The 21418-nt window shown below is 34.0% G+C and overlaps 2 protein-coding genes across 3 annotated transcripts in view; one reads left to right on the top strand and one right to left on the bottom strand.

The window, feature by feature from the left end:
• TBPL1 (TBP-like 1) overlaps nt 1-17097 on the top strand; it is a 32363-nt gene extending 15266 nt beyond the window's left edge. For both annotated transcript variants that reach the window (XM_008580400.1, XM_008580391.1), the window contains exons 2-7: nt 9360-9538; nt 11592-11674; nt 11942-12005; nt 13741-13844; nt 13933-14027; nt 16561-17097. In XM_008580400.1, the coding sequence (XP_008578622.1) occupies nt 9404-9538; nt 11592-11674; nt 11942-12005; nt 13741-13844; nt 13933-14027; nt 16561-16640 (561 nt within the window). In that variant the 5' untranslated portion in view covers nt 9360-9403 and the 3' untranslated portion in view covers nt 16641-17097. The remainder of the gene's footprint in view (nt 1-9359; nt 9539-11591; nt 11675-11941; nt 12006-13740; nt 13845-13932; nt 14028-16560) is intronic.
• Nucleotides 17098-17166: 69 nt separating this feature from the next.
• The window catches only part of SLC2A12 (solute carrier family 2 (facilitated glucose transporter), member 12), a 54552-nt gene continuing 50300 nt past the window's right edge, over nt 17167-21418 (bottom strand). Inside the window, exon 5 of the mRNA XM_008580411.1 lies at nt 17167-21138. Coding sequence (XP_008578633.1) covers nt 20985-21138 — 154 coding nt within the window. The 3' untranslated portion in view covers nt 17167-20984. The remainder of the gene's footprint in view (nt 21139-21418) is intronic.

Raw genomic sequence — 21418 nt, 5'->3', positions numbered from 1 at the left:
TTGACTAATTTTTATTACTCATTACATTTATCACTTCTTTTAATGGCAAGATTGTTATTCTGGTCTTGGTAAAACAGTGACAGCTTTTCCAAAGGAAATCTGGAATATGATTAGAAGAGTAAAGCATGGGTTATGCCACATCTCCCCAGCTCTTCTCATAACAGTTCATTTCGGTGCAAGTTATTTGTGTGAGTGCAACCTGCTTACCAGTCTTCAGACTTGGTATTTAGATTGAATCGCATAGGTAATAGGCAGAGACAGATGTAGTGAAGATTGCTTAACTTAATGTAATGATGGTCTTGTACATCAAATACTTTTGCTTTTATTTAAGCGTTTGTTAAATATTTTATATGATATAGGTGATGTAATAAATAATCCTTTCCTTTGGAAAATATAAGGGGTTTTTTTTGTGGCCGGGCATACTTTAATCATCTTCATATAGCTAGACTACAAAAATGCCAACCCTGAGGACTGGCTCCTTGAGCCAAGCACCAAAATGTCCTCATGATAGAATGTCACCCTGCCAAACAAGTTAAAGGTTTTCAGTTTTATTCATCTGCCTATGCTATTGCCACTTATTGCCTCTGACTTTCTCCCTTTGTTGTCCCTTTGAACACAAATTCATGTTGAAAGGAAAAGTGGGAAGTTTAGAATTGTGATGATAATTTATCTAAACAGAACAGTTCTTAGAATTAAAATGGAAACTTAGTGTATAATTTCCAAATTTGTATATGTCTATAATGTGTCTTCATCTGCTATCTTAGACCCCTGGAATTTTAGAATTAGATGAGATCTTAAAAACCATCAGTCCAGTCTCATCTCTCATCTGAGAGACGATTTGTTTTTTAACATTCCTGTCAGTTAATTATCTAACAGTACCTCCCCTTTTTTTTCATCTGTGGAGCCCACTACTTTTCAGTGTAGGTATTTGATTTTTGATGTGACTGTGTGAGATCTTTCATATGACTTTGACTCTGTCAATTTCCTTTTCATTTAGATATTTGAGAACAACTGCTCTTTCCTTTCTTATGCTAAATGCCCTGATCCTTTCTTTACACAGCTAGCTGTTTTATAGCTCATGCCATCCTACTTTCCTCTGGATATCTGGGTATCAGTGTCTGCTTTAAATGAGAAGTTCAGGATATTCTAGATTTTGCAGTAGCAAAGAGGCTATTACTTCCTTTGGTCTAGACACTAACCTAGGTTTGGGCGGGGGGGGGGGGGTTTGTTTTGTTTTGTTTTTTTAGATAATATATTTGAAACTCTATGTTGTCTTAGTATGGCTTATTGTAAAGTAAAGTCTTTTGCTTACACAGCTTTTAGAAGTTATTATGGAAATTTTCAGACAGAAATGTAGGGAAATTACTATAATGAATACCCATATATCTGTCACCTAGATTCAATAATCATTGAGAGATGAAACAGTAATATGGCATTTTTTGGTCTTAAAATACTGTTATAACTACTGTCCAAGTCTATGCTTGTTGTGAGTCAGATGTGTCCCCCTAATGCACAGTTCACGTATTGGAAATTTTACCCCTGTTGTAACAGTGTTAAGAGGGTGGGAAATCCGATAATGGTATTTGAAAGGTGGGGCCTTTGAGAGGTGATTGGATTGTGAGAACTGTGCCCTGGTGAATGGATCGATTTGTCATGGAGTAATGGATGTGGTTCTAATGCTTTTAAAAGGAGAGCGAGTGAGAAGTTTAGCTCTCTTGCTCAGCCATTCTCACCATGTGATACCCTGTGTTGCTGTGAAGAGTCACCACCCATCAACAAGGCCCTCAGCAGATGTGTTCCCTGACCTTCCTTGGACTTCCAAGTCTTCGAAACTATAAGAAATAAATTTTATTTCTTTATAAATTACTCAGTTACAGTATTCTGTTATAAACAACAAAAACAGATTAATACAATGCTGTATCACAGAGTAGATTGTCCAAATTTCCTGTGGCAAGATTCCTAATGTCATCTATCACTCAGATCCATTCAGATCCACTGAGATCACTCAAATTTCCCTCATATATCTCTTATAGTAGTTTGTTCAAATCAGAATGCAGTCCTGGACCATGTTATAAAAACATTTGTTTCATTTTGGTTAAAAAAAAAATGGGCTTTATATTCATCAGTGATACATTTCATTTTATTGGTAGTACCTCATTTGAGTAGGCCAGAAATCAGCAAACTTTTTCTTAAAGGGCCAATTGTAAATATTTTAGGCAGATCATTCCGTCTTTGTCACAACTGTCAGCTGTGCCTCATAGTCATTACAGAAACACTTGAACATGGCTGTATTCCAGTAAAACTTGACAAACACTGGCCCATTGGCTGTAGTGTGCTGACCTCTGCCTGAACTATTATGATCTCGGTTTCTTTTCTGTTACTGTGAATGTTCTCACGTTCTGCATCAATTTGTTAAATATTACTATTTGGTTACAATATTCTACTGTCTGTGAGTCCATCAAACAGTAATAGCTACTTTTAATGAACATGTGCTATGTACTTGACATAAATAGTCATATTTAATCCTTAAAAGCACCCTGGAAGGTACAGAAGAAAAAGTGAAGATTTAGGGAGAGGTTAGGTAACTGACCCAGTGTCACATAGCTGAATGTAAAGACTAGGTCACAGCCCCCTTTCATAAGATTTATGCCATACTATCAAACATTGTGAAAGAACATCCTCTTTTTAAAAGGCAAAGTGTTAGCTTTTCTCCACCTTGGTCACAGGCATGTGTTGAGAGACTGTCAAGTAATGCATTGGAATCAGGACACAAGTGTCTACCATCCGCCCTCCATATCCGTGAGTTCCACATCTGTGGATTTAACCAATGCAGATTGAAAATATTTGGGGAAAAAATTGGGTCTGAACACATTAAAAAAAAATTGTACTGAACATGTACAGACTTTTTTCTTGTCATTATTCTCTAAACAATACAGTATAATAGCTATTTCCCTAACATTTGTATTGTATTAGGTATTATAAGTGATCTAGAGATGATTTAAAGCATAAAGGAAGATGTACATAGGTTATATACATATACTACACCATTTTATATCAAGGACTTGAGCGTCCTCAGATTTTGGTATCTGTGGGAGGTGTTGGAACCAATCTCCCATGGATACCAAGAGATGACTGTATTTCCTCATCTATTCCAGGAGCTTTATAAAGAATATGAGCTTAGTTTGGATGGCAAATCTTACTATTAGAAAAGAGCAATCTCTGGGAGACTACATGGGTTCATGTTGTGTTTGCAAATTGATCTGTTACTGGTCTTCCTCTGCTTCTGCCATTTCTCAAATTGTGGATGGTCATTTTGTGGTTAAAACTTTGAGTCCTTTCCTTAAAGTATCCTCAGCTGCAACTTGTATACACTTAAAGTACCTAAATTCTATTTTTCTATATTCTCAGGTTTGTTTAGTTTTAATCATACTGTTTTTATGATACTGTTTATTGTAACTTCAGTTTAAGTATCTTTGTTGGTGTGGAAAATTTTAAATGTAGCAGTCTGATGCAATTTGCCCTAAAAGCCAGGAGGTGGCGGTGTTTTCCAGGTGATTGAAGGTTGCAGTTGTGGTTGCTGAATAACGTTTTTGAATACCAATAAGAAAGTCAGAGGACCTAAAATATAAACAATGTGTTCTTGTCCATAAAATCATTGAGTAAGAAAGAAGGTGCTTCAGCTTCTATGATGTGTTTTAATAGCAAGCAAGAAATATCACATTTCCTGAAGGTAGCACAGCTGCAGTTTTGAACTTTGCTTTTATTAGAAGGAAATATTTGACAAGCCATACATGAGGAACAGGACAAAGCTCCTGATCAAACATGTCTAGATATTAGGACTTGGGATGTGGGCAAATACTTGATATTTATTTTTCAATCAAAATAGAAATAAGTATTTTTCATATAGTAAACTTTAATATATATATTAAAGTTTATTTATATTATTTATTTATTTATATTATTTATTTATATTATTTAATTATTTATTTGTATTATTTAATTATTTATATATATTTGTTTGTTTATTTATTTATTTTAATCCAGACTGTGCAAAAAAGTAGAAGAAAAAAATCATAAAGAAAAGTCACTCTCATGCCAATTCTCTGGATAGAAAATTGTTAACATCTTGGCAGGTATAAATATGTAAGTGCATAAACAGATATGTAAACCAAAATGAACTCATATAGGTTGAGCATCCCTAAATCCGAAAACTGAAAATTCTAAATGCTTCAAAATCTGAAGCTTTTTGAGCACCGACATGACACTCAAAGGAAACACTCTTAGGAGCATTTTGGATTTTCAGATCAGCGATGCTCAACTGGTACATGTATGCTGCAAATATTCTGAAATTTTTAAGAATCCGAAATACATTATAATTTATAAAACCTATTTGGTAGGTTTATATAAGACTGTGCTGTACTTTATTTAACCAATCCCTTTTAGATAGATGTGAAGATTATCTCTGTTATTAACAAATTGCAGTGTATAATCTTATTTATACTTTGCTCAGCTCAATTTATTTCTAAAGTTATATTCCTACTGCCTGACTACAGTTCCACATATGTGCACATTTTTAATTTTTTGTAGAAAGTTTTTATACCAAATTATGAGAAGGCTGGTTTACTCACCTTTACCAGCACTGTTTGATATTTGCCAGTATAAGTGGTATCTCATTCTTTTAAGTTAGCATTTCCTCAATTACAGTAAACTTTAAAAACATATTTATAAAGGCAAAGAACTTCTAAATAAGTAAATTAATTAATTAGTCCAAGAAAAATAATAATGATAATTTTAATATTGTTAGAATCAAGGGATAATGAAAACATATATCCAGCTAAACTCACACCTAAAGCACTGGGTTATAATCACCTTAAATGTTCATACAAGAAAAGAGAAAAAGTTAAAAACATAGTATTAAGCATTCAACTGAAATACTTTCCAATATAAGAAATTAGAGAAAGAATAGAATAAATCTGTAGATAGAAGAAAATTATGAACATAGGCAAAAAATTTAATAGAGAGGATCAATAGTTTATTCTTTGAAGAAACTTACCAAGTAGAAAAACCTTTCAGTAAGATTCATGAGGGGGGGAAAAAGGCAGGGATAAGTGATACTAGAATGAAAGGGGATAAGTATGCTACAGCAGAGATTTTTAAAGATATTAAGAAAAATCATGAAGAATTTTATGCCCAGTAAATTAAAAAATTTAGAAGAAATGGAAAATTTCTTAGGAAAATTTAATTGAGAAAAACTGACTCAAGAAGAAGTAGAAGACATCAATGTCTTAACTCTTAAAGAAATTGGATTAGTCTTTTAAAATCCATCAAGCAGACAAACGAGAAACAGGTCCAAACAATTTTTAGATAAGGTCTTCTGAACTATCTTCTAGAGAATTAAAAAAAAAAAAGAAAGAAAGAAAAAGAAACCACCCTAACTCGTTTAATGAGTCTAGTATGACCTTGATACTCAAACCAGATAAGGACAGTACAAAAAAGGAATATGATAGGCCAATTCTTCTTACGAGCATAGATGTATCAATCCTAAATGAAATATTAGCAAACCAGATTCATCAATATATTTTTTAAAAATCATGACTTAATTGGGTATAGGAATATAGTATACTTGTATATGTAATTAGTTTAAGAGAAATGTATGAAAATTATAAAACGCCAATCGAGAGTAAAGATTTTTCTCTGGAGAGGAGGATGAGCATGTGATTTGGGAGAAGTGCATCAGTTGTATTGTAATGTTTATTTTTTTAGGCTGAATGGTGGGTACATAGATGTTAATTGTGGTATTACTTTTACCCTTTTGTATAATATTTCATACTATAAAGCTATTGTTAGCAGGCTTAACAGCTTTGTGAGTTAGAAATGTCACTTTCCAATACTGTATTTTTAATGGCGTTGCTTAAACACATTCCCCTTCGAGCTGTACAAACCAGCAAAACAAATTATGTATAAATCACCATGAAATATAATAAACTATACTACATTTGCATTTTCATGGATATTTTGTTAAAGGGCTTGTAGGGAAGAAAAAGACTATTAGCTCTTTTTTGTATTCAGATGAAAATAAGAAGTAAAGTTTCAGCCTTGTTAAAGAGTTTTTTTGATGCCTAGAATTAAAAGAAATAGTTTGGAGTTCTAGGTAGATGAGAAGTTTAATATTGACAAGAGGTATTTTATAGCACTCAGTCACCAAATAATAATTGAATATTACTATCTGCCAAACATGGTGTTAAGCCGTGGAAATGTATAGAGCTTTGAGACATAGTCTTTGATCTCAAGAATCTTAGAATTTAGTAGGAGAAATAGATGATCCACATGTTTAATTATAGGTGCCGTAATAGTCATAAGCAATTTGGAATATTTCTTCCCCAGTGGGAATTAGTTTCCACTCTTTCCTGTAGCAGCTTTGTTATTTTTTGTTGTTTTAATTTAAACTAAGTTATACATGTATGTTTTCAGAAATAACTTAAGCTTTTGAACTACTAATATTTACTCAGGTAGACCTTTTTTACCCATTGATAAATTATTTAACTACACTTAAAACTAGAAGGGATCTGATAGGCCATCAGATACTTTGTAGAAATTGACATTTGTCTGTTTCACTGGATTGCCATTCTAGTTATCCTGTTTAAAGGGAATATAATATGTTCAGCTATAAGAAGTGAATCTTTGTTAATATCCAGTACCATTCTCATGTTCTACAAGATAGATAAACTGATTGCAAGTGAGTCTTTTTTCATACTTCAAATAATGTGGGGTCTTTCATGTAGGGTGCCTCTTTTTTGAAGTACTGACTTTTTCATATTGTATCTTTGATTGGAAACTTTTTAGAAAGGCAGTAGTATTTTCTGAGCCTGCTTGCCAGGTTTCTCATCTAAAATATGAACACTTAACTTATGATGAAGTATTCCCATGACCTCATCTTTAGAATTTAAGTTGCCAAAATGTAGAAGTAATTGTTAATTTTGTATTAATTTCAAGGCTTCTTTACATTTACAAAAATTTGCTTTACTTTTCTTTATTGACTTATTTTTACCATATGTATTGTCCTTGTATTGTCCCCTCAAGGAATTCAGTAGTTTGGAACTCAGAGTAGCTAAGTCTGAGTCAATTTGTTTTAGCCTGTTTGATGTTAAAAACAAACAAAAAACTGTCATGAAACAGAATTTGACATAGGTTCTTCATACGAAGTTTCTCCTTAAATAGTTGTTTTTTGTAGCTTATCCTCGAGGAATGTATAGTAGTTAGGATCTACTAACTTCCCATAACAAAAATCCAGCATAAGAATTGTTTTTTCTTTCACACTCGTGAGATCTAGAATTAGGAAGTGCAGGGATAATAAGGAGCTTCTCAGCTTCTTATAGTTCTACCATCCTCGGCTCATTGTCTCTTGGTCCCAAATGGCTACTTGAGTTCTAGCACTCAGGTCCAAACTCCAGGCAGCAAGACTGAAGAAGGGTAGAAAGGCAAAAGGAGTTCTTGCTGGCTTAGTTGGTCACTCTAAGCAGATTTCTCAGAAGACACATAACCATTTCATTTTACATTTCATTGACCAGAACATAGTCATGTGGCCACTTGGCTATACCTGTTGCCAGGGAGCCTGAAAACTGTAGTATTTTATTTCTGCCACAGTGTTCCCAGCTAGACATCTGTGTTCTCTCTGGTTATTATGAAGGAAGAGTGGAATGGATGTTGGGGAAAGCAACTAGGAGTCTCTACCTCATAGTAATTTCACAATTTTTAGAGGAAAATAGCAGAAAATCTGGTGGTGTCCATGTGGCTCAATAACTGGGCTATACTATAATCATGAGAAGTGATGCTAAGAAATCTCTGATCTCTTGTTTTGAATTTATTTCCCTGATAATCACTATCATTATTGTGTTATTATTTCCCAGATATATGTGCTAAGTATTTTTCATACATTATTTTATATAATTCTTACAACATCACTCTGTGGTAGGCACTATATATCCCATGTTACAAAGGACAACACTGAGACACAGATAGATTACACAGCTTGCCTAAGTTCTTACAACTAGTAAGTGGTGAGTCAGGTTGAACGTACTGTGTAAGACCAGTGGTAATAACTGCCTCTGTGCCTCTGCCTGGTAATCTGTCTGCCTATACATATCTATCCATCAGTCCCCACTGCCAACCCATGCCCCACCCCTTGCACATAAAAATGATTTGAGGTAGCCCAAACATACATAAGGAACAGAAAAACAAAAAGATAGGCAGATTGAAGGGAATATAAGAAGACAGACTGAAGTTGATGTAAAATCAATACAGAGAATTGAATGCTATATGGCCCTATAGAGGTGTTACGAAGCCTTGATCTGACTTGTCACTGTGTTCTATCAGCAACTAAAAGACAGAAAACAAGAGTGAATTTTCTTTATTTGGACTCTTGGCATCTTCATTGTTTTATTCATATAATAATTTGAATTCTTATAAAGAATACTAGTTTTTCATATTGTGGCTGCAAGGAATCTTAAAGATAATTATAGGGGATTGTTATAACTTTCTGACTTTCTTTTTGTGGGTTAGGCAAGTCAAATTGCCATTGTTTATTATTTATTTAAGACGTGAAATCACAAAGAGAATTTTTTAGCTGGATATGGGTTTACATGCTCGGTAAAAAATAGGGCTTGCTTGTTTATGTAAATGCTCTTATTGTAGCAATCTTGAAAAATATATATTGGAAGATTCTGATCTAGATAAAAATAGCATTGTGCTATTTGTTGGAGCTCCCCAAGAACAAAAGACTTTGCCTTATTAATTTTTTTCCTCCAGCATCCTCAGCATGTAAGTGTTCAGTAAGTGAATAATGAATGAATGACTAGTAAATGAGAAGAGTCTGTTAATAAAGTTGTGAGTAATATTTCTGCTTCTTTAAGTAAATCAGTTACTCTGCCCAAAATAGAGAAGTAATTCTTTTTATAGACCCAGCAAGTTGTATGAGGTGGGTTTTAATACCATTAATGGTTGGGCACTGGGACCACAAAGTCCAGCTCTTGAACATGGTGTGTTTGGGGAATCTCCATAACTGTGGTACACCATGGTTGTAAAGGAGAGTAGCAGAACGTAAATCTGACAGGTTCCTAGCATGTAGAAGTTACATTTAAGTTAGTTTAAAGAATGAAAGTTAGACCTAGATTTTGAAGGATATTATATAACATGTTATCTTTAAAAAACAACATTTTTAGCAGAGAAAAGAAGGGATATGAGTTGATTCTAGTAACATTTGAAAAATAATAGATTCATTTCTTACATTTTAGTTTTAAGATGATTTGTGAAAAATAATAGAACATTTATGTTTATTGACTTTATTTTATTTTATTTCTCAGGATGTGATCTTCGTGGTAGGAAGCAAAGTTTTTCAACTACCCCAATGGATGCAGACAGTGATGTTGCATTGGACATTTTAATTACAAATGTAGTCTGTGTTTTTAGAACAAGATGCCATTTGAACTTAAGGAAAATTGCTTTGGAGGGAGCAAATGTAATTTATAAACGTGATGTTGGAGTAAGTATCTGAATTTGGGTATGCATACTACATAGCCTAATTTTATAGTGCAATGAATGATGCTAAAATGTATTTATTCTACAGATCGTTTATGGTTTATGAGCATCTTGCCATCTGCTAATTGTACTGGATATAGAAGTGAGCCTTGTAGAAGCAGCCTCTGCTCTCAAGGAGATGGCAGGTTTTGGAGATACCCATTTATGAGTCTTAGCAAAGAAATTATTGCTTTTACAGGAGCATTTTACTGTTCTCTCAGTTTATTTTAGCTAAAGAAAGGGATCTTTATACTTTCATGTATACTCAGTCAAATATGATTATATTTGAATGATGGCCTAATATATATTATAGTATTTGTAGTATGTTAATTGTCATACTCCTCTTTAGTTAGCCAAGGTAGGTGGTTTTCTTTCATAACAAATTGCTGGAAATAATATGGTTCATATCTTAACCTGGACATTTTAAGTTTTAGTTTTTGTTAAGCCTGTAATACAAGGGATCTTCAAAAAATTCATAGAAAGATTCATATTATCTTTTAATTTTATTTTCCCACACACTTTTTGAAGTGCTCTCTTATTTAAAATAAAAGCCTTAGTATTAATAAGTAATAATAAAACCATAGTATTTTAGACTATCATAAATGACAGTGGGTATTTAATTGACTTTTATAAACCAAAGATTGATGAGATATATATTTTATACATTTATTATGAACATTAAGAATGTATCCGAAGGCTTTATTTAAGCTCTAGAAATTAGATGCCAGTCTACCTGGGCAAAGTAAATTATCATTAGGTTTTAGCATTAGAAACTAAGTAAAGATTATTTCAGTGACTCACAAGTAAAGATTTTCAAGTTCATCAGTAATACCATCTTCCCTTAAAAAAAAAGGAATAAATATGTCCTCTAAGAAGTTTAAAGAGGACAATGCCTAATACTGCTTTGGTACGTTAGCATGACATATAGAAAAGAAGTATTTTTTTCTAAAAAAAGGTTAACTGAAAAATCTGAGTTGATAGACAAGCTGGTGGTAAGACGCAGTTAAATGTAGAATAAACTCAGTCTAGTGTTTTACCTGCGTATGAAATTTTATGGATTTCAGTTAAGGTAAATTTTGAGTCTCCTCAGATTTAATAGCTTCCTAGTTTGTTAATATGGCATATGACAGAGAGAAGGAGGAACTCAAGTCTAACAAAAGTTTTTAAGAGAAATATTCTATTCATTTATTTGTTGTATTATCCAGTAAACATTTCTCTTTTCTTATACATAATGTGTGTGTAATATTTCTATAAATGAAAAATTGCAATGAAAATTTAAATTTACGTATTATCTTGGAGCTTAGTCCTTGACTTGTTTATACTCATTATGTAGATAACTTCTTTCCATTCATAGCTTTAAATGCCTTTTGTATTTAAGGAATCTCAGATTACATCTCTGGCTTCAGTGTTTCTCCTGCACTTGAGATTTCCATTTTGAACTTGAGTATGAAATAGGCCTGTCAACTGTAAGATATAATACAGTGTAGAGATATGGGTATCATGAAGCAGAATAAAGCAGGATTTGTAATTAGAGAGCGATGAAGGATGGATGTTTCGGTGAAATGGTCAGGGAAGGCCTTTTTATTGAGGTGACATCTGGTTGAGAGACCTGAGCGAAGTGACAATATTGAGGGGAGAATGTCACAGATGAAAATAACAACTACTGCAAAGCTTTTGAGATGTGAACAAATTTGGCATGTGTGAGAATCCATGCAAACTCCAGTTATATGACTGGAATGGAATGAGAGTTGAAATGTTTATGTACTTGTATGTTGATTTCATGATACAGTGAGTGATTTATATAGACCTTGTATTTTTAATCAATTAAATATCTTTTTGGATTGTTGTGTTCTTTGTGTTTAGTATTGTACTTGATTTCAGAACGTGTGATTTGAGAACAGTTATTTTTCAGTCTTGGATAAGCTTGGAGTAGTATTTGGACATTAACATGACCACACAGAACAGAAATGTGAAAATTAATGTTTATTAGGTAATTCTATTTTTTTTTTTTTTCCCAGAAAGTATTAATGAAGCTTAGAAAACCTAGAATTACAGCTACAATTTGGTCCTCAGGAAAAATTATTTGCACTGGAGCAACAAGGTAAATGTTACTTGGCTTTTTAATTTTAATTTCTTCTATTCCCCTCATGGAAAAGACATTTTCCTAGACTTAAAAATAAAATCAGGGCTGGCCAGTTAGCCTTGTTGGTTACACAGTGGTGTTATAACACCAAGGTCAAGTGTTCAGATCCCCATACCCACCAGCTGCCAAAACAAAACAAAATCATTTGTAAAGCTTCTTATATTTCTTAGTATAAAATTTATTTTCTGTGTAACTGATAAACTTTTTCTTTGTTTAAAACCATAGTGAAGAAGAGGCTAAATTTGGTGCCAGACGTTTAGCCCGCAGTCTGCAGAAACTAGGTTTTCAGGTAACATTTTCAAAAAATATCCAAACTGCAAATATTCAGGGATTTATTTTGTAAAATTAAAAATTTTAATTTAATAGACTAAAGAAATTACCAAGAAACTCTTCTTATTGGTTGAACTTTTTAAAGTTTTTTTTTATATTGCCTGTTAGTATGAAAATTTAGTAGTAAAACTTGGCCATGTGGGTGTTTGTAATGGATTCTGGCATTTTCTCAAATTTCTTTCTAATAGAGAGATTTGTTTCCTTACAAGTTAATTGCCTTTTCAACTCTTCTTCACTTCTCACACAAAAAATTCATTTTTGATTATCTCAAGAATGCCAGGTCAGGATGATGAGAGCTGTAGAACCCTGTAGATGTGGACACACTGGTTGGCAGGCTGTCACCCCTGTGAAGTGATAATCACCAGCATGTCAGCCTTATCAAAGATAACTTTGTAGGGCCGGCCCGGTGGTGCACTGCTACAGTGCGCCGCTTGGGAGCGTGGCAGCGCTCCTGCCGAGGGTTCGGATCCCACATACAGACCGGCCTCTCACTGGCTGAGCGAGGTGCGGGTGCAACACCAAGGGTTGCGATCCCGTTGCCGGTCCCTGTCCAGTACGGGCGTGACACTGAGGGTTGCGATCCGTTGCCAGTCATGAAAAAAGACAAAAAGGAAAAAAAAAAAAGATAACTTTGTAGAGGCATAACTTTGAGTAAAATTATTACTTATTATGGACTTCCTTAGTCACTTGTAAATGATGAGTGAATGAAAGATAAGGATGAGATATGGTCCCTGAAGAGGAGAGCTAGGCTGGGATTTGGATCAGTTTATAGAAATAGTGATGGGAAGCAAGTTTCTCTCTGAAGTAGAAGGTGACAGGAAGGTACTGAACTACTGGTAAGGGGTGGGGGGCGTTGGTGCTTGAGGAGAGTGGGAGTAGAGAGAGCCTTGAAGTGCACCCATGATTTGATGGCAGTGCCATTGTGCAGAGTTTTCTGGCTTTGCACACCTGCTTTGTGTAAGCACTGAGTTGGAGGATAGTCAGTCAGTCCAGAACTGCGGTTTTAGGAGGAATGTTTGAAAAGATGACGAGATGAAATAATTCAAGATGTAGGTAGCAGAGGCCGAAGTTATTAAGAAAACATTATTTTTGGCCTTGGAGCTCCTTTTCTTAGCATAACATTAGAAGTGTTGAGAGAAATCCCAATTAGTTAAAAACACAATTTTATCACTCTGTCCCCAAAAAGAAACACCTAACAAAACTCACAGAAATGTCATTTTGACTTAATGCATATAAGAAAAACATCTGACTTTTAGAGCCCAATATACACTCTATTTACTCATATTGACTTTTTTTAAAGTGACAGCTTTTCCATTTTAACTTTTAGAAAGAGGACCTTGCTTTAATTCTTTTTCCCTCACCATTCTCTTTCCTTTCCCAGTAGTTTTAAATATCCCATTTAAAGTATTAAAAAATTAAACTAAACATAAAAAGATTCCAGAGGTAATGTTTTAATCCTACGAGTATATCAGGTTTTACTTTTTTTAAATGAAGTTTTTGAGCTTTTTTTTTCTTTAGTTCAATTATAGCTTTTAATACCGATTAACTTATAATACTGAATTCATACTCAAGATGTTTCGGTTTTACCTTGTTTGCTCTTATTTTTAAGGATTGAAACAATTATTAAGGATTGCCATGATGAGCAGATTTTTTTGTTTCAAAATAATTCATTGAGTTTTACTTCTCTCCTAAAGGTAATATTTACAGATTTTAAGGTTGTTAACGTTTTGGCAGTGTGTAACATGCCATTTGAAATTCGTTTGCCCGAATTCACAAAGAACAATAGACCTCATGCCAGGTAAGTCTTGGGATAATCAAGATAACATACCAAATTTTAAATTACTAGTCAGGCTATAAATAATTAATTGTGGCTTTTTTCTGTATAGTTATGAACCTGAACTTCATCCTGCTGTGTGCTATCGGATAAAATCTCTAAGAGCTACATTACAGATATTTTCAACAGGAAGTATCACAGTAACAGGTATTCTATGATATTGAACCAAACTTGTCCTTTACAGATTGAATGATGTAAGAAATTCCCTTACCAAGAATGAAATAATGTCTAATTTCTCCCCTTCATTCACTATCACTGCTCTTCAAGGGGAGCCAGTTTCCTGACTTTTAACAACTATAGATTAGTTTTACCTGCTTTTGTACTATTTGTAAATTTTACAAATACTGTTTTGTGAATGTCCTCTTTCATTCATCATTATCTTAGTGAGATTCATCCATATCGTTCTATGTAGTTGTATATAGATCATTCATTCTCATTGCTGTGTAGTATCCAGTGTGTGAATGTATGTACTGCCCATAGGCATTTGAGTAATTTCCAGTTTGAAGCTATTAAGAATAGTCCAACCCTGACTTGATCATTACACATTGTATACATGTATCAAAATATCACTCTGTATCCCATAAATACATACAATTATTCCATGTCAGTTTAAAAAATATGTGTTAGAAACTGCACATAGTTGGAAGCAGTCATGGGGTTACCACTTATGTTCTGGTGTAATCACGTTAATTGATTTTTGTATCTTGGTTATATTGATTGAAATGAACACAGTGTTTAAAACTTTTTTAAAAAGAGAATGTTTTAGGGGCCGGCCCAGTGGCGCACTGCTACAGTGCGCCGCTTGGGAAGCGCGGCGGCGCTCCCACCGAGGGTTCGGATCCCACATACAGACCGGCCGCTCACTGGCTGAGCGAGGTGCGGGAGCAACACCGAGGGTTGCGTTCCCGTTGCCGGTCCCGGTCCAGTACGGGTGCAACACTGAGGGTTGCGATCCGTTGCCGGTCACGAAAAAAGACAAAAAGGAAAAAAAAAAAAAGAGAGAGAATGTTTTAGTATATATCACCATGATATTTTTTTAAATTTATGATATCTTGCATTTAAAATACCCAAGAGAAACCCATTTTACGAACTTCACAGAAGTTTTACATAAGCAAAATATTCAAATATAATTGGTACCTACTTGTTATGTTATATGTGTATTTTGTTAAGTCTTTTGAATCTTTAGGTATTTGGAAAGAGTGGTTTCAGAATTCTAGACATGCATGTCACAAAGGGTAGTGTTAACATGCGAGATGATTTTTAAAGGTACTGTGATTATAAATTGTACAAAGGCATCACTTAGGAGTGAGGCCCAACCTTATGCAAAATTGAATTAAAGGACATTTCTTTAGTATCCTTAAATTTTGCTTTTTATTCCTTCAGTCATTTGAGGAGAATACAATTTTTTGACACCTTTAGACTTTCAATAAATAAGCTTTAGTTTTGACTCATCCCAGGGGATTTCCATGTTCCCTGTGGCCTTTCAAAGTTTCGAAAATGGGGTGGTAGGGAACAAGTCTGTTTCTTCCTTTCTATCATGTGTCTGTTTCTAGATCTTGGAGCTCAGACTTCTGAGAGGCCACAAAGTCTATTGATAAGTCCCTGCTAAGTATAGAATAAAACTATGCATATGAAACCTTCTGTATTTATTAATAGATAATTAAACACCACAATAACAAACTGAAGACAATTGTCCTGGTTAATTAGTATGCATTATGTACTTAACATCTGGAATATTCTATGAAATGTTACCAATTCAGTGGACACATACTGAGTGGTTCCTGTGAGCAAAGCACTATGTAGAAGGGGTAAGGTGAGTCAGGAGGGAGTAGATCAGGATAGGGTGTGGTCAGTACCTTCGAAGAGTTCACAGTGGGTGGATATGTAAGTTTTCAGGATCTTTCAAAAGTGGTGAGTGAGTATTAGTGATGAAACTATTTTATTCAAAATAAATTTCATGAAAATATTTTACATTACTTTGTATGTTTCTTTTTAGCTATTTAAATGAAAGATTACAGTTTTAAAAAGTTGTTCCAGAGTTATATAGATTAATTCATATATACCATCACCTCACTGTCTTGTGTCCTTTTTTTTTTTTCCTGTTGACTTGGGTAAGCTGTGAGGGCGAAATGACCAGATAAGCAATAAACATGTGGGCCACCAAGTAGTGGTAAATCTGTGGGGGTTTTTAGACCATATGGTTTAAAACAGGCCTCTGATTTTCCAGTGTTTGGGTAGCAGCTTTCTATCAGTCTGCTGGGTTCCTCCATACTCCTGTGGGATTCAGTTGTAGCCTAACCAGAAGCCAGATGACAGCGACCAAAAGCATGGTGGACTAGTCCCATTTGTTGTTCTTCCCTTTCATACACGGATCACAGTGCTTTTTATTCTGCTCCATGATAGTCTGTATGCAGTTTTTTTATATGCTCTTTTTTTTTGCTCCCTAAAACAAAATGAATAGTGTCATTTTGTGCTTCAGGTTTTCTTTCATTATTCAGAAAAAAATTGTATTATCTTGGTCCTTATTATGACTATGTATATAATTATGTAAGTATAGATTTTTTTAAAAGTAACTTAATAATCTGAACTACTTGAATATTTTTAATTCTGGGAAGTCAGTTTTTCCTAGTGCTCCCTTTTTCAGCTCTTCTCACCCTTTCCTGCATTGTGTTTGTTACAGGGCCCAACGTAAAGGCTGTTGCTACTGCTGTGGAACAGATTTACCCATTTGTGTTTGAAAGTAGAAAAGAAATTTTATAATTCATCACTTAATTGGTTAGAATCTCTAACTGAGCACCTTTTAAAACCTGCTGCACATTGGACTCAAAACAAAAGGAAAACTGGACCAATAGTAATTGAGGAAATAGACTCTTTTATTCATTCACGGCTACAGTGTAAGTTCCACGCCCTTTGGATTTTATTTCAGACCTTGCTCTAATATGAAAAGGAAGTTTACAAGACATGACTTTGCTGCTTTTACAAAAGGACATTCTATTTATTTTCGCAGTAATTCTCATGTCCCCCATAAGCAGAGCTGTCACAGTGTGCACTACTTTAAATTGTTTCATTGTTGTCATTTTTATTTTTTTCCAGTTTGAACTAATGTGTTTTATTTGTGAATAGTCTTTTACATTTTTGTATGCTGAATATGGGCACCAAAGAACCTGTAAAAGTTATCTTTTTAATTGAATGTGCACCAATAAAAGTTTGGAAAAGATCTCTTCATATCCATTCTATAACTTTTATTCCCCATTTTCTATTTTAACAAAAATTGTATTTGTAATGCTTTTTTTTTTTTTTTTTTAATCTATGCAAGCTTAGACCTTGGCTAAAGTGTGTTAGCTTCTTTGTGAAGTATATTTTGTATATATGTACATGCCACATGTGTATAGCATCTTTTAATGCTCTGTTAACCAAATATCATATAGGAATTTTTTTCTTGCAGATTAGAAATAACATGTATATAAACTCTAGGGAACTGGAGTAGAACTTTATAGATAAAGGATAATGTTTTATGTTGCTAATTTAATATGATAGAAAATGTTAAATAACTTTTAAAAGTTAAGAAATTGTAGTTTTAAAAAGAGAAACCTCTTACCCACTAGGTGGTTTTGAGAAAGAAGCTGTGATGGGTTGTACTTCCTATGTATGTTTATTATTCTGAAGAGATTAAACTACAGTTGTAGGGAAGGGATTGAGGTTCTTGACTCGTTAATCTTAGGTTGGTGCTCAAGGCTAAACTAAGAGTCTTGTCAGAAGTTGATAACATTGTGCCGTTTTAACAAGAAGTGCCCACAAGCTGCCTCTGTGCCACAGTATAATTATAATATAGTTCAACTTGAACTTGAAAGCCATTTTGTGAGATGTCTTTCCCTTTGCTGTGTCTTACTTAATGGAGCTAAAGGGTGACTATCAGTATGTGGGATGGCGACTCTTAAAGTTATAATAAATACGCATTAATGAAACAGTGTCTCTCTGGCTCACGCATGAGCCCTTGACTGGTAATACAGGACCAAGGCACAGTTGTGCTCCACCACTTAGGTTTAGGAGTTTAATATAAAAACCAACAGTGATTTTACCTAGAAATGAAGAGTCAAATTAGCTTCTCAGTAGAAACTTAATACAGGTAATATTCCAACACATCTTCCATGAAAACCTGAATTACCAAATATTTTGAAACCTTTGTGAAAAACTGCAACATCTTAACCTTCATATTTAGTACATTTTCCTTATCATATTCTAAAATCTTGAAAATGTAGCCGTAGCACTCCACTGAACAATACATTTTTATTTTATGTTTATTTTTATGCTCGTTCTTCTCAATGCTTTCCTATACCCTGCTTCTCACTCCCTCAAAAATGGTGGTAAAGGCTAACTTTTCCATTTTCTTTATTAAGAAAGATTTAATTTTGACTTTTAGACTTTCATTCTCTTTTTTTTACATTTGTGTTTATTTGCTCCATTTTAAGGTCTAGTATGATAGCTAAGCTCATAAATACAGAGAATAAAATTCAGTGAAAGAGTTATAGACAGACTTTTAAAAATTTGAGATTTTTTTTAGTTTCAATTAGCAGTAATAAGTGACCTTCTGTTTTGCAATGTTCATAAAAAAATAAATATAGAATAGGGGGAAAACATTGTATAGCTAAGGTGCAGATCCAGATTATGGAACATTTTCAGTATTTGAATGGCTTGAAAACTGGGCAAATCAGTAGCCTGTCAAAATTTGAAAAGGGGAGGAAAGACAGTCTAACCAGGTCTGGTTTCAGAGCTGCTGTGTGAGCACCATTTGGCAAAGTGTCCATGGGTAATGTACTAAACTTAATAACACTGAGAGGAAATGAGTGTGTCTGATGTCTTCTGCTGGCTTTCCACAAGTACTGTAAATTTTTTTTATATAAATAAAGACTGTGAATATATACATACAAACTAAAAGTATTCCCCCCTTTTTATTTTTGAAAACCAAAAACCTTGATTTGGTTTGGGGGCATGGGTTTTGGGTGAAAACTAGTTTAAAGTCAAAATTGTTAGTTAACAGATTCAGGATAATAAAAGAAAAATATAAGAGAATGTTTAATGAAGTCAAAATCACTAGTAATAAACCAGCTAGGTTTATGAACAATTTCCTGCCCATTTACAATGAATGCCTAAACCAAGAAATAGCTGAAGTGTGTAGTGTTTGATCTTCAAAGGAAACACACGGAACAATTATGTTAAATATCTTACAATTTGTGATGCTTGGCAAAGGAAAAAAGTTCATATTGATAAGCTATCTTGATCTTTTTTTAAATCTTGGCATACAATTCCACCAAAAATTCATAATAAAGTTCTTAAATTGATCCTCTGCAGAACACGCTTTGCCTTCTCTTTCCAAAACAAACAAAAAACAATGCATGCTGTAACTTGCATGCGAAATGTGCCATTATAGAATTAAGATCTCAAATCTCTTTTTAATTTTCCCTTGACAATGTTAATTTAAATATTTCATAACCAGGGCTTTTAGTCATTTTCCTGAGTCTCTGACATTAGTTTTACTATTGCTTATTTAGATTTATAGTCTTTCCACTTTGTTATAAGGGAATGGAATGAATCATAAACCTTTATATCAAACTGGGATAGTTTGTTAGGGGGCAGTAAGAAAATTCCAAGCTAAAAAAAAGGGGTTTTGGCTCTTAGGATTCTCCTTCCTTTAAGTTCATCATATTTTATTCTTTTTCAGGATAGGTGGTTCATGTTTTTCTTACATGTGTTCCATAACTTATAATATTAGTAGTTTAATGGATTACTACTTAAGTGATTCAAGATTCTTTTTTGTGAATTTTTTTAATCATCATATCCAAATTCTACTGGAAAATGCCTTACCAAGTCTTAAAATTCAACTGCAGAAATACAGAAGAGAGCAATCCATCATGTGTGAGTGAAACCCAAGTTGCTGGTACAGTTGGCCATCTCTATGTTTCATCACAGAGAAGAACACAGTGAGGGAATTGTCCTGATGTCTGAATGTCATTTATTAGGTCTACAGTCATCTGAAAGCATTGATCACAGCCTGTGTGCTATAACCTGAGGTAGTGATATTCCTGAGGAGTGTGGAGAATTGCGGAAAACTATGGATTACTATAAATTATCATTGAAGGACTTCCAAGGAGAGAATTTTTATAGGCTTAACTTAATAATAAACTTAATTACTTAGAAATTTTGATAAAGTCAATGACCTAACTCCTTTTTTAGTATTTTACTAACAGCGACTTCTAAAGAAATATGTTCCCAGGATCTTTAAGTTCTTTCCTATTTATTAAAAAAAGATGGAGAAATGCTTATTTTTCTCAACTATTGCAGAATTATTTTAACATTTTATCATATGAAATTCATAAAAGGATAGATATTTTGCATTAATTTGCAGTTCATAATTTATAAAATAAGCTGTATAATCTTTGTACTTGTTGAACCGTAATAGGAATTATCACTAGAATTCTAGCCAGGGGTTGGCCGGTTAGCTCACTTAGTTAGAGCATGGTGTTGTAACACCAAGGACAAGGGTTCGCCACCTGCCAGCCACCAAAAAAAAAAAAAATTTCTAAGCCAGGACCCTATCCTAAGCTAGAACATATATGTGCAATTAAATTGTCCACATTTTGTGTCCTGGTTCTTTTTTATATAAGACCCAGTGCAAGTAGTGTCTTAGTAGGCAAAAACTGTAAGGTCTTGTCCAGACCACTTGTTTGTCTGCATATAAAGCTGCTACTGGCCTTTATATGTACATAGCTTAAGGCAAAGGTTGATCTCATCACTAGGATTTAGTTTTCCAAAGGCTACTCTGAAAAAGGTGGAAAGTACTGAACCAGCCTTAAGTAACCAGTCTTACTTAACCTGATATGCTGCTCAGAATAAAAAGAGATTGCTTGGGATCTTGTATCTCCTCTACCTTTTAAAGTTCCTTTTGGGAAAGAGGAGATTAAAGGTGGTCTTTATAATTTCAGGGTGTCCTTTAAAACTAGCTCCGTGACACTGAGTAGGAAACTTGGGAATGGCAAATATGCACTGGTAAGAAGACACCCTACTAGTGTTCTTATACTGTATCAATATTGGAAGGTTTCAAGGCCATTAGGTCTCTTGAGAAAGCTGCCTTGGTTGTTCCCTACTACAGAAACTTTTACACTCCGAGAGCTGCTCTTGGGTTTTCCTCTTTTGAAGCTGTGTTGCCATTAATTCTTCTTGCTGATGACTCATAAAACAAATGTTGTTTTTCACATAGTTACTGAAAGAGAAAAGGCACAAATGAAAATGTCATTCCTAGCTAACAGTACTTGAAAAAAATGTGCAGGCTATTATTTTTTAAATCACCCTGGGGTTTTAATGTGTTTGTTTTGTTTGCAACTGGCCGGTGTTAATGTTTTATTTATGCAAAAACATTTTTATTGTCAAGCCTTGATGTGTCACGAAATTCAGTATACCACAGAACCTTGGTCAGTCTCATGTAAAGGGTAAGGTGGGGTGTCTTCTCAGAGCACAATCACAGCAGTCCTCTCTTCAGGGAA

Source organism: Galeopterus variegatus, unplaced genomic scaffold (assembly GCF_000696425.1).
Source record: "Galeopterus variegatus unplaced genomic scaffold, G_variegatus-3.0.2 Scaffold85, whole genome shotgun sequence".
NCBI lineage: Eukaryota > Metazoa > Chordata > Mammalia > Dermoptera > Cynocephalidae > Galeopterus > Galeopterus variegatus.
Note: the sequence above shows the minus strand (reverse complement) of the source record. Positions and strands in the feature narration are given on the sequence as shown.